The sequence below is a fragment of the Lotus japonicus genome, chromosome 3 (genome assembly GCF_012489685.1).
Source record: "Lotus japonicus ecotype B-129 chromosome 3, LjGifu_v1.2".
Classification (NCBI taxonomy): Eukaryota; Viridiplantae; Streptophyta; class Magnoliopsida; order Fabales; family Fabaceae; genus Lotus; species Lotus japonicus.
Window position 1 is genome coordinate 7,481,881 of NC_080043.1, and position 24,027 is coordinate 7,505,907.

At 34.4% G+C, this 24,027-nt stretch overlaps 2 protein-coding genes across 3 annotated transcripts; both read left to right on the forward strand.

Moving 5' to 3' along the window:
* The first annotated feature begins 3,746 nt into the window (after positions 1-3,746).
* Positions 3,747-9,122, forward strand: LOC130748402 (probable WRKY transcription factor 12). 2 transcript variants are annotated; one of them, XM_057601626.1, is made up of 5 exons: positions 3,747-4,273; positions 4,501-4,580; positions 5,016-5,177; positions 8,621-8,715; positions 8,944-9,122. In XM_057601626.1, the coding sequence occupies exons 1-5, from the start codon at positions 4,007-4,009 to the stop codon at positions 9,078-9,080; spliced, it is 741 nt and encodes a 246-aa protein (XP_057457609.1). In that variant the 5' UTR covers positions 3,747-4,006; the 3' UTR covers positions 9,081-9,122. The 2 variants fall into 2 exon arrangements, with proteins under 2 accessions (XP_057457609.1, XP_057457610.1); XM_057601627.1 differs by having other exon boundaries at positions 3,754-4,273; positions 8,621-9,016.
* A 5,427-nt stretch (positions 9,123-14,549) lies between these two features.
* LOC130748316 (tryptophan--tRNA ligase, cytoplasmic) lies at positions 14,550-23,618 on the forward strand. Its single transcript, XM_057601497.1, has 11 exons — positions 14,550-14,867; positions 14,956-15,075; positions 16,164-16,349; positions 17,204-17,321; positions 18,253-18,339; positions 20,090-20,182; positions 20,703-20,783; positions 21,268-21,339; positions 21,572-21,640; positions 21,735-21,845; positions 23,369-23,618. The coding sequence occupies exons 1-11, from the start codon at positions 14,653-14,655 to the stop codon at positions 23,417-23,419; spliced, it is 1,203 nt and encodes a 400-aa protein (XP_057457480.1). The 5' UTR covers positions 14,550-14,652; the 3' UTR covers positions 23,420-23,618.
* The last annotated feature ends 409 nt before the right edge of the window (positions 23,619-24,027 follow it).

Sequence of the window (24,027 nt, forward strand, 5' to 3'; positions counted from 1 at the left end):
ATAGCATGCTGTTTTGTCATAAACAGAAATTAGATCAATAATTAAACTCCTGGTTGAAAATACTAGATGGGCTATGAGTTTGAATTTTGTGAAAAAGTGACTAAGAAGACACCATGTCATAATTGTTGTTTGAAAGAGAAATCAATAAAAAAGTTACTAATTAATTATCTTTCTCGTAATTAATGATACTACTACTAATAGATAAAGGTTTTAAATAGAAGCTTCAATATATGTCGTTTAAAGTAACGAAAGTTCTTAATTATTAGTCCCCTTCCGACTCTTATTATTATAAGTCACTTTTCTCCCTTATCACAAGTCACTTTTCTTTATTACTTTTACCAAAATAGTAGCAGTCATTTTACAGTATTTATGAAGCATTAATAATTCATTTCATGTCCCGAATGATAGTCCAGGTGGTAAGAGTTAGAGAACATATAGGTTGGATAGGGGAGGTCGATCCATGATTCAATCCCCGGAGAGTGCAATTTATCTTTCCGATGTAAAAAAAATTCATTTCATGTTTGCCCTTGTTATTATTTTTTTGAAAGCATAAAGAACTTTTAAAAAATAAAAGGAGAAATATGTTGAGAAACAACTCCTCAATGGGTGCAATAACTTGGTCAACTAAAAGGCCGACAAAAATTCAAGCCCCCATGAATTACAACCTACCGTGAAGATTGAATAAAACCCTCAATTACGAAAGATCAAACGTTAAAGCCCAGAAAATCCATGGATCAAAATCCTAATAACAAATCATTTAAAACCCAATAAACTAGATGCTAATTACTTTCTTAGCTATGCTCTCTGACTTTGGCCTATTTCAAAAATCCTTGTCAATCCAAAATGCAAAATTTTTGGATTCATTTCATGGTCTAGAAGATTATTGTTGGCTTTTACATCTCTATGGATTACTTTGAGTCGAGAATCTTCACGAAGGTATAATAGTCCTCTTGCAATTCCATTGATGTAGCTTAGTCGTAAATTTCAATCTAGATGTTTTTGTTTTCCTCATTAAATAGGTGGAGGTCAAGGCTTGAAAATTGCATGTATTGATATGTTAGCATCTTCTCATTTTTCTCAATGCAACAACTCATGAGTTTGACAAGATTTATGTGTTGCAGTTTAGCTATGAGGATTACTTCATTCTTAAACTCCTCTAAACCTTGACCAGACCTTTCCGCAACATTTTGATAGCAATTTCAGTCCCACTTGGTAGAGTACCCTTGTAAATAGGTCCAAATCCACCTTCTCCTGATTTGGGTGACTCAGTCGTGCCTGATTTGGGTGATTCAATCACACGACGCCTCTTCTACAACCACTTACAAAAATGAATCAACCAACGAACACCACTTCCGATGTCGAAAACGACGAGGAACCACCAAAACCATAGCTCACCTAACCACAAATATGAGAAAGAAACAAGATTTGTTGGGTGATCAAAGGGTCGCTGGAGGAGTTGTCGCTGAAGGGAAAAGGAAGAGCACGCCACAGCACGAAGATATGCATAGCCTAAGGAAGAATCCGCCACGCCTGAATCGAGAGAGATCAGAGGAGAAGAAGGAGAAAGGTTGTTCCTTTCTAAGAGGTCATAACTCATCCTCCTCGCCAGCCAAACAAGCCACCATGAGCATGAAAAGAGCATATCTAGCCTCAACAAGCTAGCAGAGATCTAGGCAAGCCAAGGGCAAGGCTCGCCGGTGACGGCACGACAGCAAGGTGAGGAACCAAAGGTCATATGACCCGCTGACACACCAAAGAGGGCGACACTAGAAGGACAAAGCAGTCGAAGGGGTGCGGACCCTAACAGGCACGACGACGCCACGACAACTCATGGGGTGGAGATGAGAACGACCCAGATCGACCGATCCAAATCTTGGTCGTCGTGACAAGAAGAGAGAATAGAAAGAGCGACCGCCGCCACCGGATCTTGAAAAGGTCGAAGGAGAAGAGGAGGTAAAAAAAACGAAGGGGGTTGCCGCCACAAACATGGGCGGTGCGGTGGCCACCAAAGGGAGCTAGGTCGGGAGAGAATAGAGGAGAGAAGAGAGAGTTCGTCTAACTTTATGTTTGCCCTTATATTTAATACTCAACAATAAAATAATTTTATTGTTTTCCAAAACTTTAATTTATTTCTAAGACCACTATATCACTTAGAGATAGTGGAACATGAATATGAAGATTCAAGGCATGCAGTTTCTAATCCTATTGATCCATTTGACATTGAAAATTATACGATGCAACATGTAAAATAGAAATTCCCACTTGATGAAATCATAAGCCTTTTCATATTCAACATTGAAAACTAGAGCTGACTTTTCATGCTCTTTGATTCATGAACAACATAATTTACCACCACCACATTGTGAAGGAGATTTATGACACCCAAGAAAGTTGACTGGTTATCATCAATTATCCTCGGAAGAACCCTTTTTATTCTCTTGGCTAGGATCTTGGTCACTATTTTATACATACAACTAAAAAGAGATATGAGATGAAAATAATTGAGTCATTGAGGTGACTCAACCATAAGGATTAATGCGATGAAGAATCATTGAACCCTCTTAGCCAAAACCCATGAGCACAAAAAATCCTCTAAAACCTTATATATGTCCTACTGCATGAGCAACCAATTTTTTTTTGATGAATTTGAAATTATAATCATATGGACCTAGGCTCTTGTCACCACAACAATCTCATATTGCCTCTTTTCACTACAAGAAATAGTTGATTTAGAGTCGAAAGTTTGGCATCAGCCCAAATGTCGACGCTAAAAATATTTGTTCTCATCAGCAAAGCCAACACTACACGTCAAAATTCAGTTTTACGTTGCTTAAAATTAGTCTCGGCCTGCGTTGGCTTGGCCACTTTTTTCGATCAAACACCAGACTTATTTAATTGAAAACAACACTACAAGAGATTAAGGGTCTTTTTTACAAAAAGTCCCAAAGAGGTCTCACCCTATTACAACCTTGTTTGACTAATCGATCAGCAAAAGCATTTGCTTCTCTCCACACAATTAACCTCAATTCAAAGAAAATCAATGAGATTCAGCTTGTTAATTAGCTTCCACGGTCCATTGAGACATTTTCACCCACCCCACGACTATTGAAGAAACACTTACAATGGACAGATTTACCTCCTTGCAAAATTTCAACACACATAAGACTGCTTCCACCTCAGCTTCGAAGGCCCATTTTCTTCCAATTGCCATCGAGAAACATCCCAGATATGTGCCATCACAATTCCTAAGCACTCCGCCTACACCACTATCCCCGGGATTTCCTTTAGAGGCCGCGCTTGGCCCACTCTAAAGGCCTAACTGGCCGAAGGTACTTCATTTAACATTAACGTCATTTCATGTGCTAGTGATTTGTGGTTAAGACAACACCTTTATATGTTTTTTATAGGCCAAATAAAATTAATGGGGAGTACAAGGGGATGACACATTTATATATTTAAGGTAAAAATGACATTTCCTACAAAAGTAATATTCTATCTTTGCTTTCTCCATACAACTAATGACGATTAAGATAAAAAAGGAGAGAAATATGGAAGAAAAGACGAGTGAAAATAAAATTAAAGAGAGAATACAAGGTGTGTGAATAGATGAAAACCCTAAAAACAAACCCAACTAGGTTGATTCTTGCACTATAGGATTCTAGTGAAAAACACTTGTATGACAACGCACGTGTAACTAAGAGAGAGAAATTAAAGAGTGTGTGTCCACGACTTCATTAGAGTCTTAAGAAGCCAGGAACGAATAATTTCCACAAAACATTCCCTTCACAATGTAATTGACCAAACTATATATTCATCACAAACCACATGCCCCATCTTTCTGAATCACCCTTTTTTTGTATTCTTTAAGGTCACATGGCCTAGAACTCTTGTTCAATCCACCGTGGGAAGATCGAGCTAGCTAACAACAAGAAAAGAAGAAGTTTAAAACCTAAAGCAAAGTGATTCCAAATCCAAATTTGGTTTATCATTCATAAAAAAGGATCACATGGAAGGGGAAAGAGATCATGTTCCCAATTTTGAGCTTCAAGTTTCATTCACAAACACTCCTCAACCCATAACCGAAATGGGTTTTGTTGATCATTTTGAAGAAAACCAGGTTCTTAGCTTCTTGGCTCCCTCTGCACAATCCCAATCCTCTCAACCTCTAACTGGCGGCGGCAGCAACGACGCATCCACCACCGCGGCAGCCTCAACTCTTGGCTTCAGCCATGACGACCTTGTCAACAGAACTTCTTGGAATAGTAACGAGCAGGTGGTTTAATTTATTTTGATATAGCTTAACATGTATGCTAAAGATCAATTAACTAAAGTTATAGACTATGATCTTCAACCTTATAATTGATTAATATGAGTTCTATTTCTTTAATTTGCACTAATTTTTTTTGGTACAGTGTCCATTTCAAGTTTTAGGGTATTCTTTTCATCTCTATCCTTCAAAACAATTTGCTAATTAATTATATGGATTGTACCATGAATTAGTTTCAGGTGAGAACTATTGATCCGAAGGCTGTCAGTGATGAAAATTGCACTGGAAATACTAGTGATGGGAACAACACATGGTATATTCTCCTTCCAACTGCAATTTCAATATTGTCCTTCTCTCTCTCTTTCTTTCTCTTGCATGCAGGTAAATTAATACTTATTTAGATACCCAAGAAGATTATTCTTTAGGCTTCTGCAAACAAAACTGAAGGTTCCCTAGCCATTTATGTGGAAGGACAGATTCTTTTTTGCTCTCTTGGGTTATGAGAAACAAAAGTCTTGACAATACTCATTGATATATACTCATATGAGTCATGTCCACTAGTTCCATCACAGATTTCATATATTCTCTCAAATAGATCATCTTTCACCTTATATTAATTTTTTTTGTACTTATGGCTCAATAATCGTGTTTTGAAGGCTAAGAAATAGCTGTTTAATTGATAATTAGGAGTTTGATCAGGTGTAATAACCACTTTGAAGTTATTGATGAAATTATGATATTATGGCAGGTGGAGGAGTGGAGGGTCAGAGAAGAGCAAGGTGAAAGTGAGGAGGAAGCTGAGAGAGCCAAGGTTTTGTTTCCAAACAAGAAGTGATGTGGATGTGCTTGATGATGGTTACAAATGGAGGAAATATGGTCAGAAAGTTGTCAAGAATAGCCTTCATCCAAGGTAATCCTTCATCCAGCTTCATATTTTCTGGGTTTTTTTTAAACTCACTGTGGTCACTCAATAAATGTCATTTGATTCAGATTAGACAGTTCATATTTGCTTATATATATATGAACTGTCTAATCTTTAATCAAACGACTTGTATTTATGATTGCAGTGCAGTCAATAGCAGTGAATCCAAATTCACAATTTCGCCGGAGTATAGTAGAATATATCCTTATATATAAGCTGGGAACATAAGTCTCATTCCTGCTAACTACTGCTAATCATAGGAATAGCTTAAGGAAATAAAAACCAAAAAGAATAATTAAAAACGTATCTGTCAAATGCAAATGTAAAATCTGTAATTGAGTACAGTGGCTACATCATAGGCATTATACCCGGAGAAATTAAGGTAATATGTCTTTTTAAGAAAAGAACCAGTTGTCGCTGGTGTGCAACTGAATGAATATTCTTCACATCACAGGTGAATTGAACCAGGCATTATTTATCATAGATTTTTCTTAAACCAAAATTGAAATCACTAGAGGGAGAGAGAGATCTAGAGAGAGAGGGAGAGAATCTCCAGCTAAAACTGAAGGAATAATGTCAAGATTGATGGTACACACTGAGCTTGAGGTTATCTCTTTAGACAAAAATAATGATTAATTGTAGAAAAAAAAGGAAATGATATATAGGTCAGAATTTAGTGGATAATTATTAGAGTCTTGACTATTGAGCATACACTAGAGGGTACCCTCCCATCCTTCGTCCTTTCTTCCCAAAACACCCAACTTCTTCCACCTATCAATTCATCACTTAAAATAAAGGTTTCACATGCAGCTAAAGCTTTTCATTGGATATAACATTTTCCTCAGGTTTTCTAAACTATATATTTTTAAAAATTATATTGTTTCTATTTTAATCTACAACTTCGTTCAAAATCTGTTTATCCTCATTAGAATCTATTTCATGAAGGAGTGACACCTTAAGACATTCCTTTGTATAACTTTGCATATATTAGATGGATAGATTAGATTGGTATTTGTATATATAGATACATACATTTTTCGAAAAGACCATTTGTCAAAGACACATGCATTGTTACAGAATTCATTTTTCGAAAATAGAGTAATCTTTTTACTTGACACTCCAAACATTAGAGCTAGTCCAACAAAGAGTTTGTGACAAAATTAGTCACTAATTAACGGGGGTTGCATGTCTAGTTATTTAGTTATAACTTAAGGGATTAATAAGATCATTCTTTTTTTTAAAGCTGAATGAAGAAAGCTTCACGAGAACAAGCCTTTTATGAAGAGGGAAATACTAGGAAACTCAAGACAAACAAAGTTCCCCCAACTATGATGATCATACTATGAGAATTAAAACTTTTCTAGAAAAAACTCATTGAGATAAAAACATAGTGAAGGAAAAAGAGTACGTACAAACGCTCTCAATTTGATTGTTTTGAGTTTCCTAGTGTTCCCCTCTTTGAGAGGCTTGTTCTCATGAAGCTTTCTTCATTTAATAATATGTAAAAATAAAAAAAAGTAAAATGTAGCGTCTAAATATATGAATAGATAAGGTTAAGGCTTTTTTAAAAGTCTATTTAGTTAAAAATGTCAGGATTGGGCTACTAAAAAATTCTTACAAGCTTAACAAGCCGACCTATTTAAATAAATATATGATTATTTTTAAAAAATTATTAGATTTTTATTATAATATCTTAAAACTCTATACTTGTTGAACTATTTATATGTTTGAATATGAGACTATATATTGATTTGACTATATAATGATTTAATTATATAAACCTCTTTAAAAAATGACTACTAACTTGGATCATATAATCACATTATTGTATTTTAACTCATTAGTTTATAAGTTTGTTGACATGCATGTTTACAAGTAAATTAACTTTCCGAATTGAATGTATTACGATGAAATAGACATTTAAGTAGACTATCAAGCCAGACCAGACTTCCAAATAGATCAGACTCAAACCTAAAAAAACTTTTAACAGACTACAAGCGAGACTCAGACCTTAAATATTTTAATCAGGTTAGGCCTATTTAAACAAAGTCTAAGCCTGCTTCGGTACTTCCAGTCCTAGAAGGGTGTATAAAGGTGGATGTGCATTAATTCCTCTCCTATTAGTTGTGAAAAAATTCAGTGTCTATCAACACACCAAGTCCATCTCAGGCAAAACCATACTAGATGAGCTGCTTTCAACATAAAACAGATGAAAATGAAGTGAAAGTTGAAATTCTTTTATCAATTTGTCGCACCCTAATGTAATTTTTAGTTGGTTCCCTTGATGGATTGAAGCATACTGTTTTGCGTATGATTTAGACTATGAAACATGCTCAATAAAACGAATGCAGTAGTATGATGAAAACCAAAGTTACTTAGACAAAAGGGAACTAATAATTAGAGAAAGAAAAACATATATGTGTCGGTAACTAACAGAGTGTTTATACCCAACACATAAATTATGTGAGTTAATATTGTTGCGTGCATGGAAGAAAGTTTTATACCTTTATTGGAGGCAGTCCATGAACCAATGCAATGTGGTTTAAGTGGTATTTCAATTATCATAAACCTAAGAAAGTGTTGTTAAATTTGGTTCAGCTGGAGTCCATCATTATAAAAATTGTACTTAAAGATATGTACTGAGAAGTGGGATTAGGCAGATGGAAAAGTTATTGGAATGATAACACCAGGAGTAAATATATTTAGGAACTTGGGAAAATGGATCTTGTCATATATGAAATTTTACTCATACTTAAATTTTCAATAGAGAGAAAAAAAATCGGCAATTTTTTTTTAAAACTTGTGAATGATACTATAATATACCACGTGTTTATCTAGGTGGATGGTAGTATACTAGACTACCCGTCAGGGGTCTGCGGCTGGTTCTATCAAGGTCTGACCTGTTTATTAAAAATGTTGTTTAGGCATTTAACAAAAGTCTAATTAATTGAAGAGGCTAAGCTCACACTATTGAAAAACGTTGTGTTTGACCGATAAGCCTACCAATTTACATAATATTATTTTTATTAATAATATAAATAAATGGAAATACAATTATATGTAGAAAGATCTGTTAGCCCACTGACCAACTAGCATGCACGCGACTAATTATTAGCCATTTGGCCAACTGATCTCTTAATTAAGATCACATTTTCTGTTTAGCAGGCTTCTAAACAAACTAGTAGGCCAATCCAAACAGTTTAAAAAGGCAGATTAATTAAACCTTAAAATTTGACTTATGACATAACACAAGTCAGACTTAGGAGACCACCAAATTATAATGAATGTCAGACTTGACCGCGCAAAGCTTGGTCTAGCATACTTTGACATCCCTCCTTGTTTACATCCTTGGGTCTTCAAATAAAGTTGTCATTTTTCACTTAATTTCTGTATGATTCGCATCTAATTATCTAAATTTGGAATATTTGCAGAAGTTATTACCGTTGCACCCATAGCAATTGCAGGGTGAAAAAAAGAGTTGAACGTCTCTCAGAAGATTGTCGTATGGTGATAACAACGTATGAAGGTAGACACAATCACTCTCCTTGCGACGAATCAAATTCATCTGAACATGAATGTTTTACCTCTTTTTAAACAATATGACGTCGTTTCAAACAGGAATATGTACTAATATTAAAATACTCGTGGGAGTGTGGTTGATTTTTAGTTTTTTACTTGTTACTAAATTAAATTTCGATATCATCTATATATTGTTAATATTTAAATGCATGTAAATTTCTGACTCATATGGCAGCGAGGTTGCGTTCCCCTCTCTTTCGTCGATTAAGTGTTGGATGGGGAATGCATCAGTCAGTTATGTCCCTGAACCTCCTAACTTCCCTGCCAGGTGGTACATTTTCTCAATTTAAGTATACCCCAAATTACGTTTAAAGATCAGGTTGCCTTAAAAACTTCATTTTACATATTAAATTTTTATTTATTTTTAAATATTCAATTTTTATTTATTTTAATAATTGTCTCCAAATTGAATGAAGGCACATGCCTTACACCTAAAGTTGAGAAATTGTAATTTAATTAAAGTGATTAAATAATTGCACGATTGATTTCACTAGTTTGTATTATAAATGTAAGGATAAACTCATAAAAGAGATACTTTAAGAGCAATTCAATGATAGTATATATCTAATGTTAAATATATACTCATATGAGTAATTTATTATTATTTGAGTACATATCCAATTCCAACATGACAAAGATGAGTATGTGAGAATAGATACTCTACACTTGACTTGAAAAGTGAGCTTGTTGATGGTGGGATCTAATATAATTAATTAAAATGGAGATAAATAATAAAATATACAAAATGTTATGTTGATGGTGGGGTCTACTATAGAAACTTTTAAGGGTTGTTGGGTTAGAGTAAAAAGTTATTGAAGTGGCGTAGATGATGTGACATTATAGGAAATTGTAAAAAATGAAGTGTAGATATTTTAATGAGTATGATAGATGTAGATGCTCTAACAATCTATTAGTAAATGTAATTTCGGATTAAAATAAATTTTAAAATTGTAATTTAATTGCAGTAATTAAAATTTATTGAAAATTCTCACGAGTTTAGAAAATCTTTAATGAGATACCCATTCACTTGTGCTATAAATTCCCCCCAAGCGAAAAGCAAAATATACTAGACAGAGTAAAGAGAAAATCAGGAAGAAAACATATAACAGTTGAAAAGGTTTAGTATTTTTATGGAACTCCTTCCATATATTAGATTGTTTATCTTTATCACATGATTCATGCTTAAGTACTTGTAATACGATAACCTTGGATGATGCTTGCGGATCATTTTGAGATGGAGAGGTATTAATTAAACATTTTCTGTACCTAACCATTTTTATTAGAAAGCAAAAAATACTTAACCATTTTGTAGGAGTAATTGGAGCAGTATCAATAATAATTTGTACATACGTGCAGTGTTAGCCTCATCAATTGACATATGCAAATTGACGAATTGTATCGATTTTTTCTGCCACAATATATAAATTTATTAAAAAAACAAGATTTTTCTGGCAGCTTTGGACCGCTTGATAAACGATCACAAAATTGTGCATTTATTTAGCTTGAGTTTTAAAACCCCACTAAATATTTTTTTATTGTTCTCCTCTTCATGTTTAACGGCAATCAAAATAACTACTAATGAAGCATGTATATCACTTATATGTCGCAAACTGCTAGAGTATGTATATCATTATTATATCACGACATGAACTATGTGTGATGTGACAATATGGGTGAAAAAATAATGTTTGTGGTTTTATTTTCGTGCTTTTGTCTCTTACTGTAGTACTTCTGATGCTTTTGCCTACCCTTGGGGTGGGGTGTACTTGGCCTTGAGATTTTTTTCTTGGCTTTTATCAATAATATTATTTCTCCTTTAAAAAAATATTTTTTTAAATGCTCTTTTTTCCACATTCTCTTGTTCATAAGTTGAAATTCATGAGAAATTCACAAAATATAAAATCTCAACACTCATTTTTTAATTTTTTTGTACATCGGAAAGATAAATTGCACCCGGCAAGAATTGATCCATGGACCTCCCCTACCCAACCCTCATTTTTTAATTTAGTAGAATCTAATGAATTTTAAGTAATAAAATAAAGAATATTTAGAGAAAATGTTAGTAACACTCTTCTTTAATTAAAATTAAAAGGGGTGATCATGTGAGTATTTAGTACTATATCAATATAATATTATGATATTCCTTTGTACCTCATTGTTTTCCCTTTTGAATCTTTAACATAAATTACATGTCATGTGTTAATTGATATTTTTGATGTTAATATCTATATATATATATATATATATTCATTTATGGGCAATTAAATTTTGTTATTTAATGCAGGATCCAAGTAAAAAGAGAAACTAAATTATGGATGGTCAAAGTAGTAAAAAGAAATCATTTTTCAAAAAAATTAAATCATCTATCAAAGGAAAGAAAGACAAAACATCTTCTTCATCCATGAAAAAAACACCAGACCCTGTTATTGATTCTGATCATGATCATGACGCTTCACAAGCCCCCGCCAGAGGCAGCGTAGAACAACCCTCCAAGGCCGGGGATATATCCAAGGATGATGCTTCAAAAGTTGGTTCACCACAAAGGGCTCCTCAGAGGACACAAGAAAGCCCTTCAGGTTCCCATGTTGTCGGGTATCCTACTGGAGGGTATGCTCCTTATTCAGGGTACTCTCCTTATCCTCGACCCTATCAATATGGTGAAGAAGATGATGCCTTTGAAAAATTGACAACTATTTTCAGCGATGATAATCCACATAGTTGTACCATACTGTGACTGTAAATAAACTACAAGATAATAAACCCACAACAAATTTACTCAGTATAACTAGACTAATTCTCACTACAATGAATATAGAGACTATATAAGTACAACAAAATCTGCAGAAAAATATTTAGCTATAGAAGAATTATGGATTAGCTTCTGAGTTTATGGTAGCATGAAATTGTAGTACTAGGTCGGCTGTTAAACTTTTTGGCAGCTAATCAAATATTTATGTATTATACAGAATTTGAGACTTATATAGTGATATTCTTTCTTTCTCTCAATAAAATCACTGGTTTAACTAAGTTTTTCATTCTTGAGTAATAGGTAAAGTAAAGTTTGACTTTAGTCTTTAATTCTTGGGAAACTACCTAGTTTTGATCCCTAGTCGAAGTAGTGGTTCGGTGACCTTGCCATGTGGCATCATGGTCTTACATGGACTGCCACGTGTTTCATGGGCCTAACATGGATTTTCTTTTTACTTTTTCTTTATTTTTTTAATTTCAAATCACTAAACTTAACCACTCTAATATAAAAAAAAATTGACTCTAACTAAACTTCATTTTTTGATATAAATAATTCTTAAGTTAGTCAAAACCTAAGAGCATCTCCAACCATAGGTTGCTTAAACACTATTCTGGTGGACCCAAACTGCCACATAGGATTTAAGCAACTTATGCAGATTTCGCTCCAACCACGGTTTCTTATTTTACTTTTGGTTGGGTCCAACTATATCTCATATATTTATATTATTTTAAGGTCATGACACTATTTAAGTTCATGAATGAAAGAGAAAATATAATTTTTTAGTCAAAAAAAATAAGTAGAAAGAGAATAAGCAATTAGATTGTCATGTTATGTTGCTCCAGTGATGCACCAAAATAAGTAACGTTACTTAAGTGCTACAACTGGATTAAGCAACTCATAGGAGATGCTATAAGCAATTTTTTCCACGTGTCCTTCCAATATCACCTCCTCCTCAAAAGTCGCGTGTCACTCCCTCCTTTCTCTTCGTCGTTGAACGCATCCTAAATTCGCAAATCCACTTCAGCTGGCCCTTATTTCTTCATCCATATTAATTCGTGAGATTAGGAACCCTAAGCCTAATTTCCTTCATGCAATTCCCACCCACAACCTCATCTTCCTTGGGACCTCATCTTCTTTTGTGGTAGTTTTGGCTTCTAATCTCGCAGGAGATGCTTAGGTCTTCATCTCCCATCAACAATCCCAATTGCAGGTATTAATTGGTAATCCCCCCGCACCATACTGTCAATACTAAAGCAATCAATTGTTTTTTGGTTTAGGTTTAGGTTTTTAGCTGCTTCATACTGATCTACAAACACATGGAATTTCTATTCCAGATTGTGATTGGTGTGACTGTTCCTCTCTCTCTTCCTCTCTCGCTGTTCTGGGTTTCATCAAAATGTTGACTTTCGGTGCCGCAACAAACACCACCAATCCGAGCAAACTGCACGAGGTAATGCTCTTACTACTCTTTTCTTTATTGTGAAATGTGGATCGTGTTTGGTTTAGGGTTTTATCGTTCATATCAAACCTGCAAGGGAAGTATTCAACCTACTTTTATATTTCAAAGGGGAATATTCAACCTTCTATATCTAATTATATGCATATAAGTCTTATAAGCAGCATTATAAACTAGTCTCCAAGGTGCTAGCAAATAGGTTGAGATATGTGCTTTTGAGTTTGTTATCTGCGAATCTATTTGCTTTCACTAAAGGTCATTAGATAGCAGATTGCAACCTTATCGCCAATAAGGTTGTGGAAACCATAAAGAGAAGGGGGAATGAGTTTGGTATTGAAACTAGACTTTGATAATGCTTGCGACAAAGGGAAATGATCGAGGTTTACTATTCCATAAGATGAGGGAGATGGAGTTTGGTGGAAGATGAATCAATTGGATTAAGAACTGCATTTCAACTGCAACGTTGACATTTTTGATAAATAAGTATCCAATAGATTTTTTTTTGTAGTTGAAAAGACAAGGTAACCCCATCACGCAAACTAGTCATTACAAAGGCAGTTGAGGCCAAGAGAATAGTCGTTAGTACAAAGCTAAAACGGGTGAAAGAGAACAGTCATGTACTTTGACAAACCGTATGAAAATATTCAAAGGTTTGGCCAAATATGAAAAGGTTTTTCAAAGCTTCCAAAATATCTTCACATGCAGAATAGCAACGAGTTTAATTCCTTAAGAATTGGAAAAGAGTGGTTTTCCCACTATTGAACAATCCGATACAAGGAAGATCTATCGGTTTAGAATAATCTTCCAACCTAACTAGGAGAGAGAAGACACTAACACCCACAATTTATGATGATGTGCAAGAAGCAAGACGTATGTTAATGGTTGACTTTTCATCAATGGTTGAAGTTACCCAAATTACTCCATATAAATAGGGGATGGTCATTTATAAAACAATCAACTAAAATAATTAATACAATCTACAAATTTTCCGTATTACCATTTACTTATCTGCCTTTACATTTCAAGCACTATACTTCATTACAGTTTTTTATCGCATTTCAGCCTTTACTTTCAACCTTTTACTTATCCATTTTCATTGTTCCCCTAGTTTCGAATACCGACTTCATCTTCAACCTCTCAATAGAAATTAATAAAACATTTTGGAATGTCTTGGGAACCTGTATTAAAGAACAGAGTCCTTTCATCGAGTAATTGCTTAAGAGACTGTGGGTGAGGTTTTATGCTTTTGGGTTTTTCATGAGTTTTCTCGAAAGGGGTTAGGGTTGGAGATGAAGAATGTCATTCTTTCTTTGGAATTTCTTGATAAATATTGAAAAACATTGATGAATTTTAAATTACAATTACACATGTTTACCACGCCAGCTCCATTTATACACGTGGACGTACGACCTAAGACCGACTATGAAAGTTATCGGAGCTCAGGCTTCAACCAGGACTAAAAATGAATTATTTCTTAAAATGAATGAATGTTTTTTCAAACTTTACACCGACAAGAGATTAAAATCGAAACTTGCCCATTTTCGAGGACCATAAAAATATATATAGATAGTGTAAAGTAAACTCAAAGCCCTACGCCACAGTTACTCTCTATCACTCTCTCACACACACACACTTGCCGGCAGCAACTTCCGCCGGCAAACGCCGACGCTCGTGTAGAAATGGCGGCGCCATCAGAGACGAAGAAGGAAGAAGAGGAGCAAGTGGTGAATCCATGGGAGGTTTCAGCCAAGGACGGTGGCAAGATCGATTACGACAAGCTCATCGACCGTTTCGGATGCCAAAGGCTCGACCAATCCCTCATCCAACGCTTCGAGCGACTCACCTCTCAGCCTGCTCACGTATTCCTCCGCCGCGGCGTTTTCTTCGCTCACCGGTACCCAATTTTTCCACTCTTCATCTTCGTGTGTGTGTGTGTGTGTTTGAACTTGCAATTCAGTGTCTGTTTCGTTTTTGTATTGCAGTGATTTTACAGATATTTTGGACGCTTATGAAAAGGGTGATAGGTTTTACTTGTATACCGGTCGAGGACCGTCTTCCGAAGCTTTGCATTTGGGACATTTGATTCCATTCATGTTCACCAAGTGAGTGTATTTTGATTTTTTAGAAAATCACAAAATTGATGGAAATTTTTGAATCTGGTGTGTCATTTATCCAGTTATTAGTTCAAGAGTGCTAGGAACTATGTGTTGGTATAAGTGGAAGGGGCTCGGGTCTCTTAGGCTATGTTTGGATTGATGGTAACTTTGTTCCGTTCCATCATATAATACCCAAACAATGGAATGTGGTTTTCATTTCATTCCACCCCGCTCCCTTCGGTTCCATTATATTCCATTTCGCTCTGCTCCATTATGTTCCGTCAATCCAAACATAGCCATGTGGTCTTGGGTTCGATACCTATATCCATGAGTATGGAAAAAAAAACCTGGTTGGGAGGGTCCCCACTTTGGTGCCTGACAGTACCCTGGGAGATTAGTCTCTCACCTCTCTCAATTGATAGGTGAGAGGATACTCTGCGCAGCTGGAAAAAAGTTCGAGAGTGCATTTTTAAAAATGATCTGCAAGTTCTTTTGAAATTTATCGCATTAAAACAGCTCTAAATAACTTTTCAATATTTTTTTAAATAAATCTAAACACAAATAGTTCGTGTTCTACAAAAAAAGCTATGTAAAACAGAAGTAAAAGAAAGAACTTTGTTGTATAATCATCAAATCATTCTTTTTAATAGTGTAAACCAAACCGGCACTAAATTTGTTCTGCCGTGAGTGTTAAAGTTTTGTACTATGATTTAATTCAATGATGTGTTTCTGCATTATTAAGGATGTGAATTCTGATGTATTACTAGCTTTTATGATGATGCATTTGTAAGTGCAATTTGGAACAAGAGGAACCGCTTTTCCATGTCATGTCTACCACCTCAGTTATTATTTCCCATTCAAGTGTAGTTCTATTGTGATAGCTATTTTGGTACAGATTGCACAGTATTGAGATTAGTCTTTAGCATTAAATGTAGCATGCGTAAATGATAGGTTAAAGGAGTTTTGTAGTAATGGTTGATCATTATTAGATACCTCAACTATAGGTGAACCATGGAAATAAAGCTAAGTTCTGAATTGTTATGATTGATTGGGATGTTTGTTAACGGCTTGACATGTTAGAAAATGGCGTGTAGGTATTTGCAAGATACCTTTAAGGTTCCTCTGGTTATACAGCTCACTGATGATGAGAAGTTCTTGTGGAAAAATCTTACTATCGAGGAGAGCCAAAGACTTGCACGGGAGAACGCAAAGGACATCATTGCTTGTGGTTTTGACATTTCAAAGACATTTATCTTCTCTGATTTCAGTTATGTCGGTAGGTAAGTGAATTATAAATGCAGGTTTTCGTTAAAAGTATATTTTTCAAGTATGCTTTCCTACCATGTCTTGCGATTTTGTAAAATATTGGATTAGTTAGGGTTTCAGAATTTTTTAAAGAATGTTCATTTATACATCACTAGAAATTAGATGTTAATAAGGAGCTAAATTTAAATCCTACATTCTAAAAGCACCTTAAATATTGAAATGGTGAAAGAAAAAAGTTTCATGCTACCTATACGATCACATCAATTGACCTATGTCATGAATATTCACAAAAGTTGTTTTGCCTAGGTTGTCAACTGCCTAAAATTACCTTCCTCTTTTTCTGGGTGTGGGACCAACTAATGCAACTGAACTTTGGCATACAGTTTCATGCTTTCTTCATGATTGATTTTCCTTCGTACTTTCTTTGTTTAATAACCAGCTAAAATAAAAACAAATATCTTGAAGCCTATGCATTTCGTGGTTAAGCTCAAGCAATATTCTCCACTGTGGTAAATATATTTGGTTTACAAAAATTACTTGAATCTCAGGGCGCTTTTCTCTTTTGAGTCTTCCAGATTCCAGAACATTTTACAGTATTTCTTTACAAGATGATGTTCTTTCTTTCCCACGAAAACTTCTAGTGGCCGTTATTAATGTTTCTCGGCCCCATACTTAAAAATCAGGAGGAATTGTTAAAATTAATTTTGGGCTTTGGGCTTATATTACACCCTACATAATTGGGGAAAAAAACTGAGTAATCCAAACTTCATTGATGTTTCTGTTCAATTATTGTTAAGAAATTTCCCATTTCATGTTCTGTTTTATCCAAACTTCTTCTATATACAAGTAAAATCTTCTGCTATTCCAGTGCCTTCTACAAGAACATGATGGAGATTGCAAAGCGTGTGACTTATAACCAGGCTGTTGGTATTTTTGGTTTCACTGGGGAAGATCATATTGGAAAAGTTAGTTTTCCACCTGTGCAGGTAAGGTCCATTTCCTCCCCACCTAGAATGTGCGTGTCAGTGTATATTTCCACTATATTAACTTTTGGCTTTATTGTTGCTGTAGACTTACTCTTTTAGTGTTTTTTCCTAAGGCACTTCATATTCTTTTTTGCCAATATATTATGATGATATTATATTGTTCTAAAATGTTGTATTTAGCTGCAAGTTCTCTTTAGGCAGCTTTCTTTACTGGTTAATTGTATCATTCGTCTGATTAAGCTGTGCAGTTGTTATTGCCATCACTATCTGAAGTTTCCATCATCATCTTTGACATTAAAATACATGTAGAATTGTAGATAAGACTAGACTGTACTATATAATTATATGGTGTATGTGTCTGAGTGTATGTATTTATGTATGCTTGAAGTTATAAATGGGTTACGATTCATTAAAACCACTGTTCAATAAATTCATACAAAATGTGAATTTACTATTCAACCATTTAATTGTGACATATTATCAAGTTCATAATTTATTCTCAGTTCTAGTAATTTGGTTATTGGTAAGTCAAAATAAAGTAGTAAGCAATTCTTATATTTTAGAAATTATATTGCATATCTAACTTATGGCCTTATGGGATAATAAAATAGTATAAAGTAACTTCTAGTCACCATTGAAGTTTATGGTCATGAGATAGATCTACATCTACTACATTATGTGAAGTACATCCAATGGTGGGTTTGTAAAAAGTTTGTCCTTATTAAGTTATTTTGTGGTGTTGATATAGTGTAACTTGTCAATTAGTCTGAATGGGTTCAAATCTACGGAGTATATGCGTATATTTGTGTCTGTTTGTGTGTGTGTAATGCATTGTATTAGTTGCTTTTTCTGATCCTATTCATTTATTAATGATATATATTATGAAGTCATTACTTGGAAATGATTGTTTGTGCTTCATTTGCCTATGCAGGCAGCTCCATCATTTCCGAGTTCATTTCCTCACCTATTTTCTGGCAAAGAAAAACTCCGTTGTTTGATTCCTTGTGCAATTGACCAGGTATAGTCTTTGATTATTTTAAATGCAAGTTTTCAGGTTGATTTCATTTGAACTTTAACCTTTATGACAATGGTGATATGTGATTCCTTTGTTTCGGTAAACTTCCTTAATCATTTTTGGGGTCTGAATTATGTTCAAAATTCTCTTCATATGTATAGATATCAAGAGGAAAGGAAAGTCATAAAAATATCTATTCCAAATATTTTCATTTCTTCTCCTAGCCTTACATGTTATATAACTTCACTGTATCGTTAGATAAGGATCAGATTGAGTCATTTTTTGTCACTGAAAATTTCATTTGCTGGTGTAGTGAAAAATATGTTCCTTCTTGAATAGTTACTATATATTAACTGATGGCATATCTGGTTGAATGAGTTACATTCTGACCGTGATGAAAATCTCTACAAAAGTGTGTTATTGATCTCTTCGTTTGAGGATAGCATGCTGGGAACTAGAGCTTGTGATACTCCAACGTTTCCAAATGTGAAACTCCCTCGAAATGATGGACAACTATTATGTGATCTACATATGTATGTAGAGTTGGTTGGCAAACTTAACTATCTTATTATCACAGGTCTAGACATTTCTTTCTCCCAGCAGGTGTAGTTAGTTAATACATGTCATATCCACAAGATTATCATTGGGATGTATTGTTGCACATCTTGAGGTATTCGAAAGGAGCTCCAAGTCATGGGATTATTTATAAGGACAACTTGCACATTAAAGTAGAAGGTTATTTTGATGTAAATTGGCAGAAATTTGAGAATCAACCTCTACTGTGATCCTTGGCAGATATTTGGTTCTTGGAAGTTCGGAAAGTAAGAAACAAACGTAGTAGGATGTTAGGAGTTGGATTTGGGTTTTAAGGGATTACTTTTGTGTTGTATAACTTGGGAGAAAAAAGATTTTAATTGTAAAGAAAAGAAATATACGTACAACATGGGGGAGGATGTGAAATTTTTCAAAACAAAAAAAGCAAGGAAAAGAGAAAATCAAGATTGTACATAGCGCCGGACTCATGAGAAAGGACGTGTGGGACTTAGAAGTTAGAATCCGCAACATGTCTTCTTCACATATGGGGTTGTCAAGAAGAAACTTCTTCCTGTGAGGAGAATGACAATAACTGAAAATATCAAAATAAGACTTTAATAGAAAGCACTTGAATGGTCTGAATATTCCTATCTTGACTGGAACATAGTTTACCCGTAGATTTTTGCATAATCAGAACCAGCTTGTCTCTCAGGTTCCCCTGGGAAATCCAGAATCCCAGAGAGTAAAGACCTTTGGATGAGTGACTTATGTAAAAATAATTACAGTGGTGATGAAAGCCTCTGAAAATTTCAATAATTGGTTATATTATGAGATAACCTTTATTAATTTATTATGACCTTTTATATTGCACCTAGCACACTACTCTGTCTCTTCCTCTCATTTTTGTTATTCTTTAGACAAAAGAAAACTTCTATAAAAGATAAGGTATCCTCCACAAACAGCCTTAAACAAGTTTAGAAAAAAAGGGGAAAATATATCGTCTCGAGCTTCTGTATGTCCTTTTCATGGGTTACGTTTTCTTGAAATAAATCATTCATGCTCTATACTTATATGCAACCTGATATTTTTGCCCTTTTTTCTAATACCGTTTATGTGGACAAACCATTCTTATTCTTAGTATTGTCTGTAGTATATGATGCATTTGTGTTTTATAATTTACCCATTGTTTTGTCATAGAATTCCTTTATGATTTTTTCAGGATCCTTATTTTAGAATGACACGAGATGTTGCTCCTAAACTACAATATAACAAACCGGCCTTGATTGAATCAACATTCTTCCCTGCATTACAGGTATTCTCATGTTGCAAAACAATGCTAATTTATAGAATTGATGAAGGGAAACTAATATTGAACCTATTCTTGTATATGTTCGGCCCTTGCATTTGCTTGTATATATGCTATTGCTATATGTCTCTGTGCATGTTCTGATAAAATAATGTTAAGTTGCTTGTTGCCAACTTATGAAAGCTGTTACATTTGTTCATTTAGTAAAATTTCTTTTCTTTTCTTCAACGCTGCCTTTTACGGTGCAGTATGCAGTAAACAATTGAGTTAATGAGTTCGGCCATGAACAATTGAGTTTTCCCACCTCATCGTAAACCCTACACCCTAAACCCTTCACTAAAGCTTGTTACTGAGAGTAACTATACATTTATCACATATTGTCTAATCTAGAGTTCCATGAATCTCTTTCCCGAAAGAATGATATTCTATGTAGCATTTGAAATTTTCTTTCTGAAAAAGGTCTTCCTATCTTGCTGTGTTTTCTCCTTGTTTGCTCACAGCTTCTTTGAAATATAAATGCTTGCAGGGAGAAACAGGAAAAATGTCTGCCAGTGATCCCAATTCTGCAATATATGTTACTGATTCTGCAAAAGATATAAAGAATAAGGTTTGTTTCTGAAATTACTCTTAAAAGCTTTGATTTATTATCTGTTTCTGACATTTAAGTCTTGCAGATCTATTTGTTCATCGTAATAAAAATTAGCCGCTGAACCTTAGTTTGTCAATGTTCATTGTTGATACTAGTGTCTAGTGTTTCTACGCTTCGGATCCCGATTCGTTACCAACTAAAAAGAGCTACCGATGTAAATGAATGAAGAATCATATTTGGTGTCTATGTAATGTGTATGTGCAAGATATAGATGGGTGTGCTCTCACTTTCCCTTGAAATTCATTCTGACTTGTGACCAATCCCCAGACCTCCTTATAGTAGTAAGCAATTAATGTGCAAGATATAGATGACATGCCTCTCACTTAATAATTTGTGCCCTTTACCCCTTGTGCTCCGCTCTTTGTTTCTCTGATCATTTATTCTTTGTTTTTTTTACTTCAACCTAAGTCCATCATAAATGTATATGTGTGGCTATCTACAGGTAAACAAGTATGCGTTCTCCGGTGGGCAAGATTCTATAGAAAAACATAGGCAATTAGGGGCAAATCTTGAGGTAATGATGTTCTTATCACTTTATTTTATGAAAAGTATGCTGTTTACATGTAAGAAATGTGTGAACATACAACATTTAGTTATCGAAATCCTAAAGGAAAGAGTGAAGAAAGATTAAACAGATATACCCATCAAATAAAAAATTATCAAACCCCTTCCATGCTCCGCTTTTTGTCCAGTTAGTTATATAGGCTTTTAGCTCAAGAATCTTGACATTTTGTAACATTCCTCAGGTAGATATACCAATCAAATACCTTTCCTTTTTCCTAGAAGATGATGATGAACTTGAACACATAAAGAAGGTCAGATTTCTATATTTGTCCTAATTTGTTTTACAAGCAGTGTAATAAGACTTGTTTAATTTCTTTTCTGACAAGTTGTATCATTCTCTCATAGGAGTATGGAGCAGGGCGCATGCTCACTGGTGAGGTGAAGCAGCGCCTAGTCGAAGTTTTGACTGCACTAGTGGAAAGACATTGTAGGGCTCGGGCTGCTGTGACTGAAGAGGTATGCACTCAACACTAATAAGTTTTTTGTCAAAAATGCTTGTACTGTAAAATCGAAAAAATAACACATGGAAACTAAAGTGTATGCCAATTGTTAGTTACATTATTTGAAAAGCTGCTGAAAGCAATGATTATCCTAGGTGTAGTGAAATTAAGGAAAGCAGAAATTGTTGATATAACACCTCCTGCCTCTGCCAAATATATATTTACTTTGTGTACAGTTATTTCAGGGTTTTATCAAGTTCTGGAAACTAATTATGCATATTACTTTATATTACAGTATATAAAAAAAATTGTATTTGTTTAGGTAGAATCATGTACAAGCATTACTATTTTTTATATATATTTTAGTTCTGCTGACTCCTGAGTAATTGGGAGTTTGAGACACAAGGATTAATTTATATGTTCTCTCATTTCTCTTCTCTCTCCTATCTAAACGTTGATATCTATTGCCTAACGAGAGGCAACGCTGAACCTTATTTTGTGGGCCCAATGTCCACTAATGAAACCTTTATTTTTGATACCTGTGTATCAACTATAGTTTCTGCTTTCATCCGCTGAGTCAGCCCTTTTGGTGTGTCTAGACACATTTTGTTGGCCACCACCTCCACTAGGATACTTCTCATGCGACCTTTCTAGTTGAAAACACCATCGTTTAACTCGTCCACAGCAGACCTATCCGCAGCCAAAGTTTCGGACCCAACCACCCAGCCAAGCCAAAGTTTCAGACCCAACTGCCCAGCCAAGGGCTCAAGCGATGTGTGTGACATTCCTCATGAATTTCTTTTTGTATGATCTATGATGGGAATCAAAGTTATGCTCCTAAATATTCCTAATTCATATCTTACTGAACTTGCATGCCATACGATCTTTCTTACTCCTACTTAACAGAAAACCTTTGGTTCAAAAGCTTCTCTCCCTTGTTTACTCCCTTTCAAGGTTAACTTAATCAAGTAGGACCATATCATTCATAAACGGCATGCATTGCTGACAATGATTCTTAGATGTTCCTAGTAAACGTCCTGGGGTCTAGGGGAGGTTTGAATTAATACCTCCTTACCTCCATGAGTAGAACCAGTGAGCACCAGTTCACAAGGTAAATCTTACCTTTACACCAAGCATAGGAAGTACAATGCCATGTTAAGATAGGTATGGACAGTTGGACACAGTTGCCCTTGGTGTAAACCTATTGTTATGAATGATGATTCCTTCTTCCATATTTTTGTTTGATTATCAACACTGTAATTCTAGCATATGGGTACAATCTAGTCTGGTGACGATGACATTAAGCAATAAGGATTTATGTGATGTATTCTATAGCTCGGTAATACTTGTTGATATTTGTTTCTTGCTATAAAACAACTATTTTTCTTTTTATATTTTAGTCATAGCTGCTTGTATGCTTGGTTTACCTTTTTCCTACATCATCATCTCTTTAACATGAACAGGCTTGAAGCCTGTATTCATTTACTATTTTTGTAGTTCACAACTTAAAATAAACCCCTTTTTCCATAATTCTTTCAGATGGTGGATGCATTTATGGCTGTCAGACCACTTCCCCACATGTTTGACTGAAGAAGTGGCCTCCTCATAAACTCATTGCTTGAAGGGCTTAGTGGATACATTTCTCAACTTGAAGTTGAGTTTTCTGCAGCCATTCCTGTACTACTACGATTTTGTTATAGGAATTGCTATTGTCAAAATTTCTTGTTTTATAATCAACATCTAATGATCCAAGTTTATTTAAGAAGCTCAGTTTTTGTTTTAAGGTTAAGGGTTTGAGTCTTATATTTTCATTTGACAAGTGTGCTAGCCTGCTAGGACAGCTTTACCTTAAATTTTCATTTGATTTACCTTGAATTTTTATTTTTAAATGATGAAACACATAAAAACTAGATATAATACCCGTGTGTTACACGGGTTTATTTACAATATGATTTTACATTGTCTGAATGTTATTATAGGTTAAATAAAAATTCAAATAATTTTTAATTATAAAATAAAAAAATAATTGTGTTAAAACATTTCAATTAATATTATTAGAATTATCTTTGGTAAATAATTAATATTAATATCACTAAATTTAATAATTAATATTTAATAATTAGTAATGATGTGATTTTAAAAAATAAAAAAATTATTTAATAATATGAAAAACCATACGGTTAATTTAAAATATATTG

Coding starts and splice junctions, on each gene's coding strand:
- LOC130748402 (XM_057601626.1), top strand. CDS start 4,007: ATGGAAGGGGAAAGAGATCATGTTCCCAATTTTGAGCTTCAAGTTTCA. Junction 5,178..8,620: donor AAGAATAGCCTTCATCCAAG/GTAATCCTTCAT, acceptor GAATATTTGCAG/AAGTTATTACCGTTGCACCC. Junction 8,716..8,943: donor GGTGATAACAACGTATGAAG/GTAGACACAATC, acceptor CTCATATGGCAG/CGAGGTTGCGTTCCCCTCTC.
- LOC130748316 (XM_057601497.1), top strand. CDS start 14,653: ATGGCGGCGCCATCAGAGACGAAGAAGGAAGAAGAGGAGCAAGTGGTG. Junction 16,350..17,203: donor GATTTCAGTTATGTCGGTAG/GTAAGTGAATTA, acceptor CTGCTATTCCAG/TGCCTTCTACAAGAACATGA. Junction 17,322..18,252: donor TTAGTTTTCCACCTGTGCAG/GTAAGGTCCATT, acceptor TTGCCTATGCAG/GCAGCTCCATCATTTCCGAG.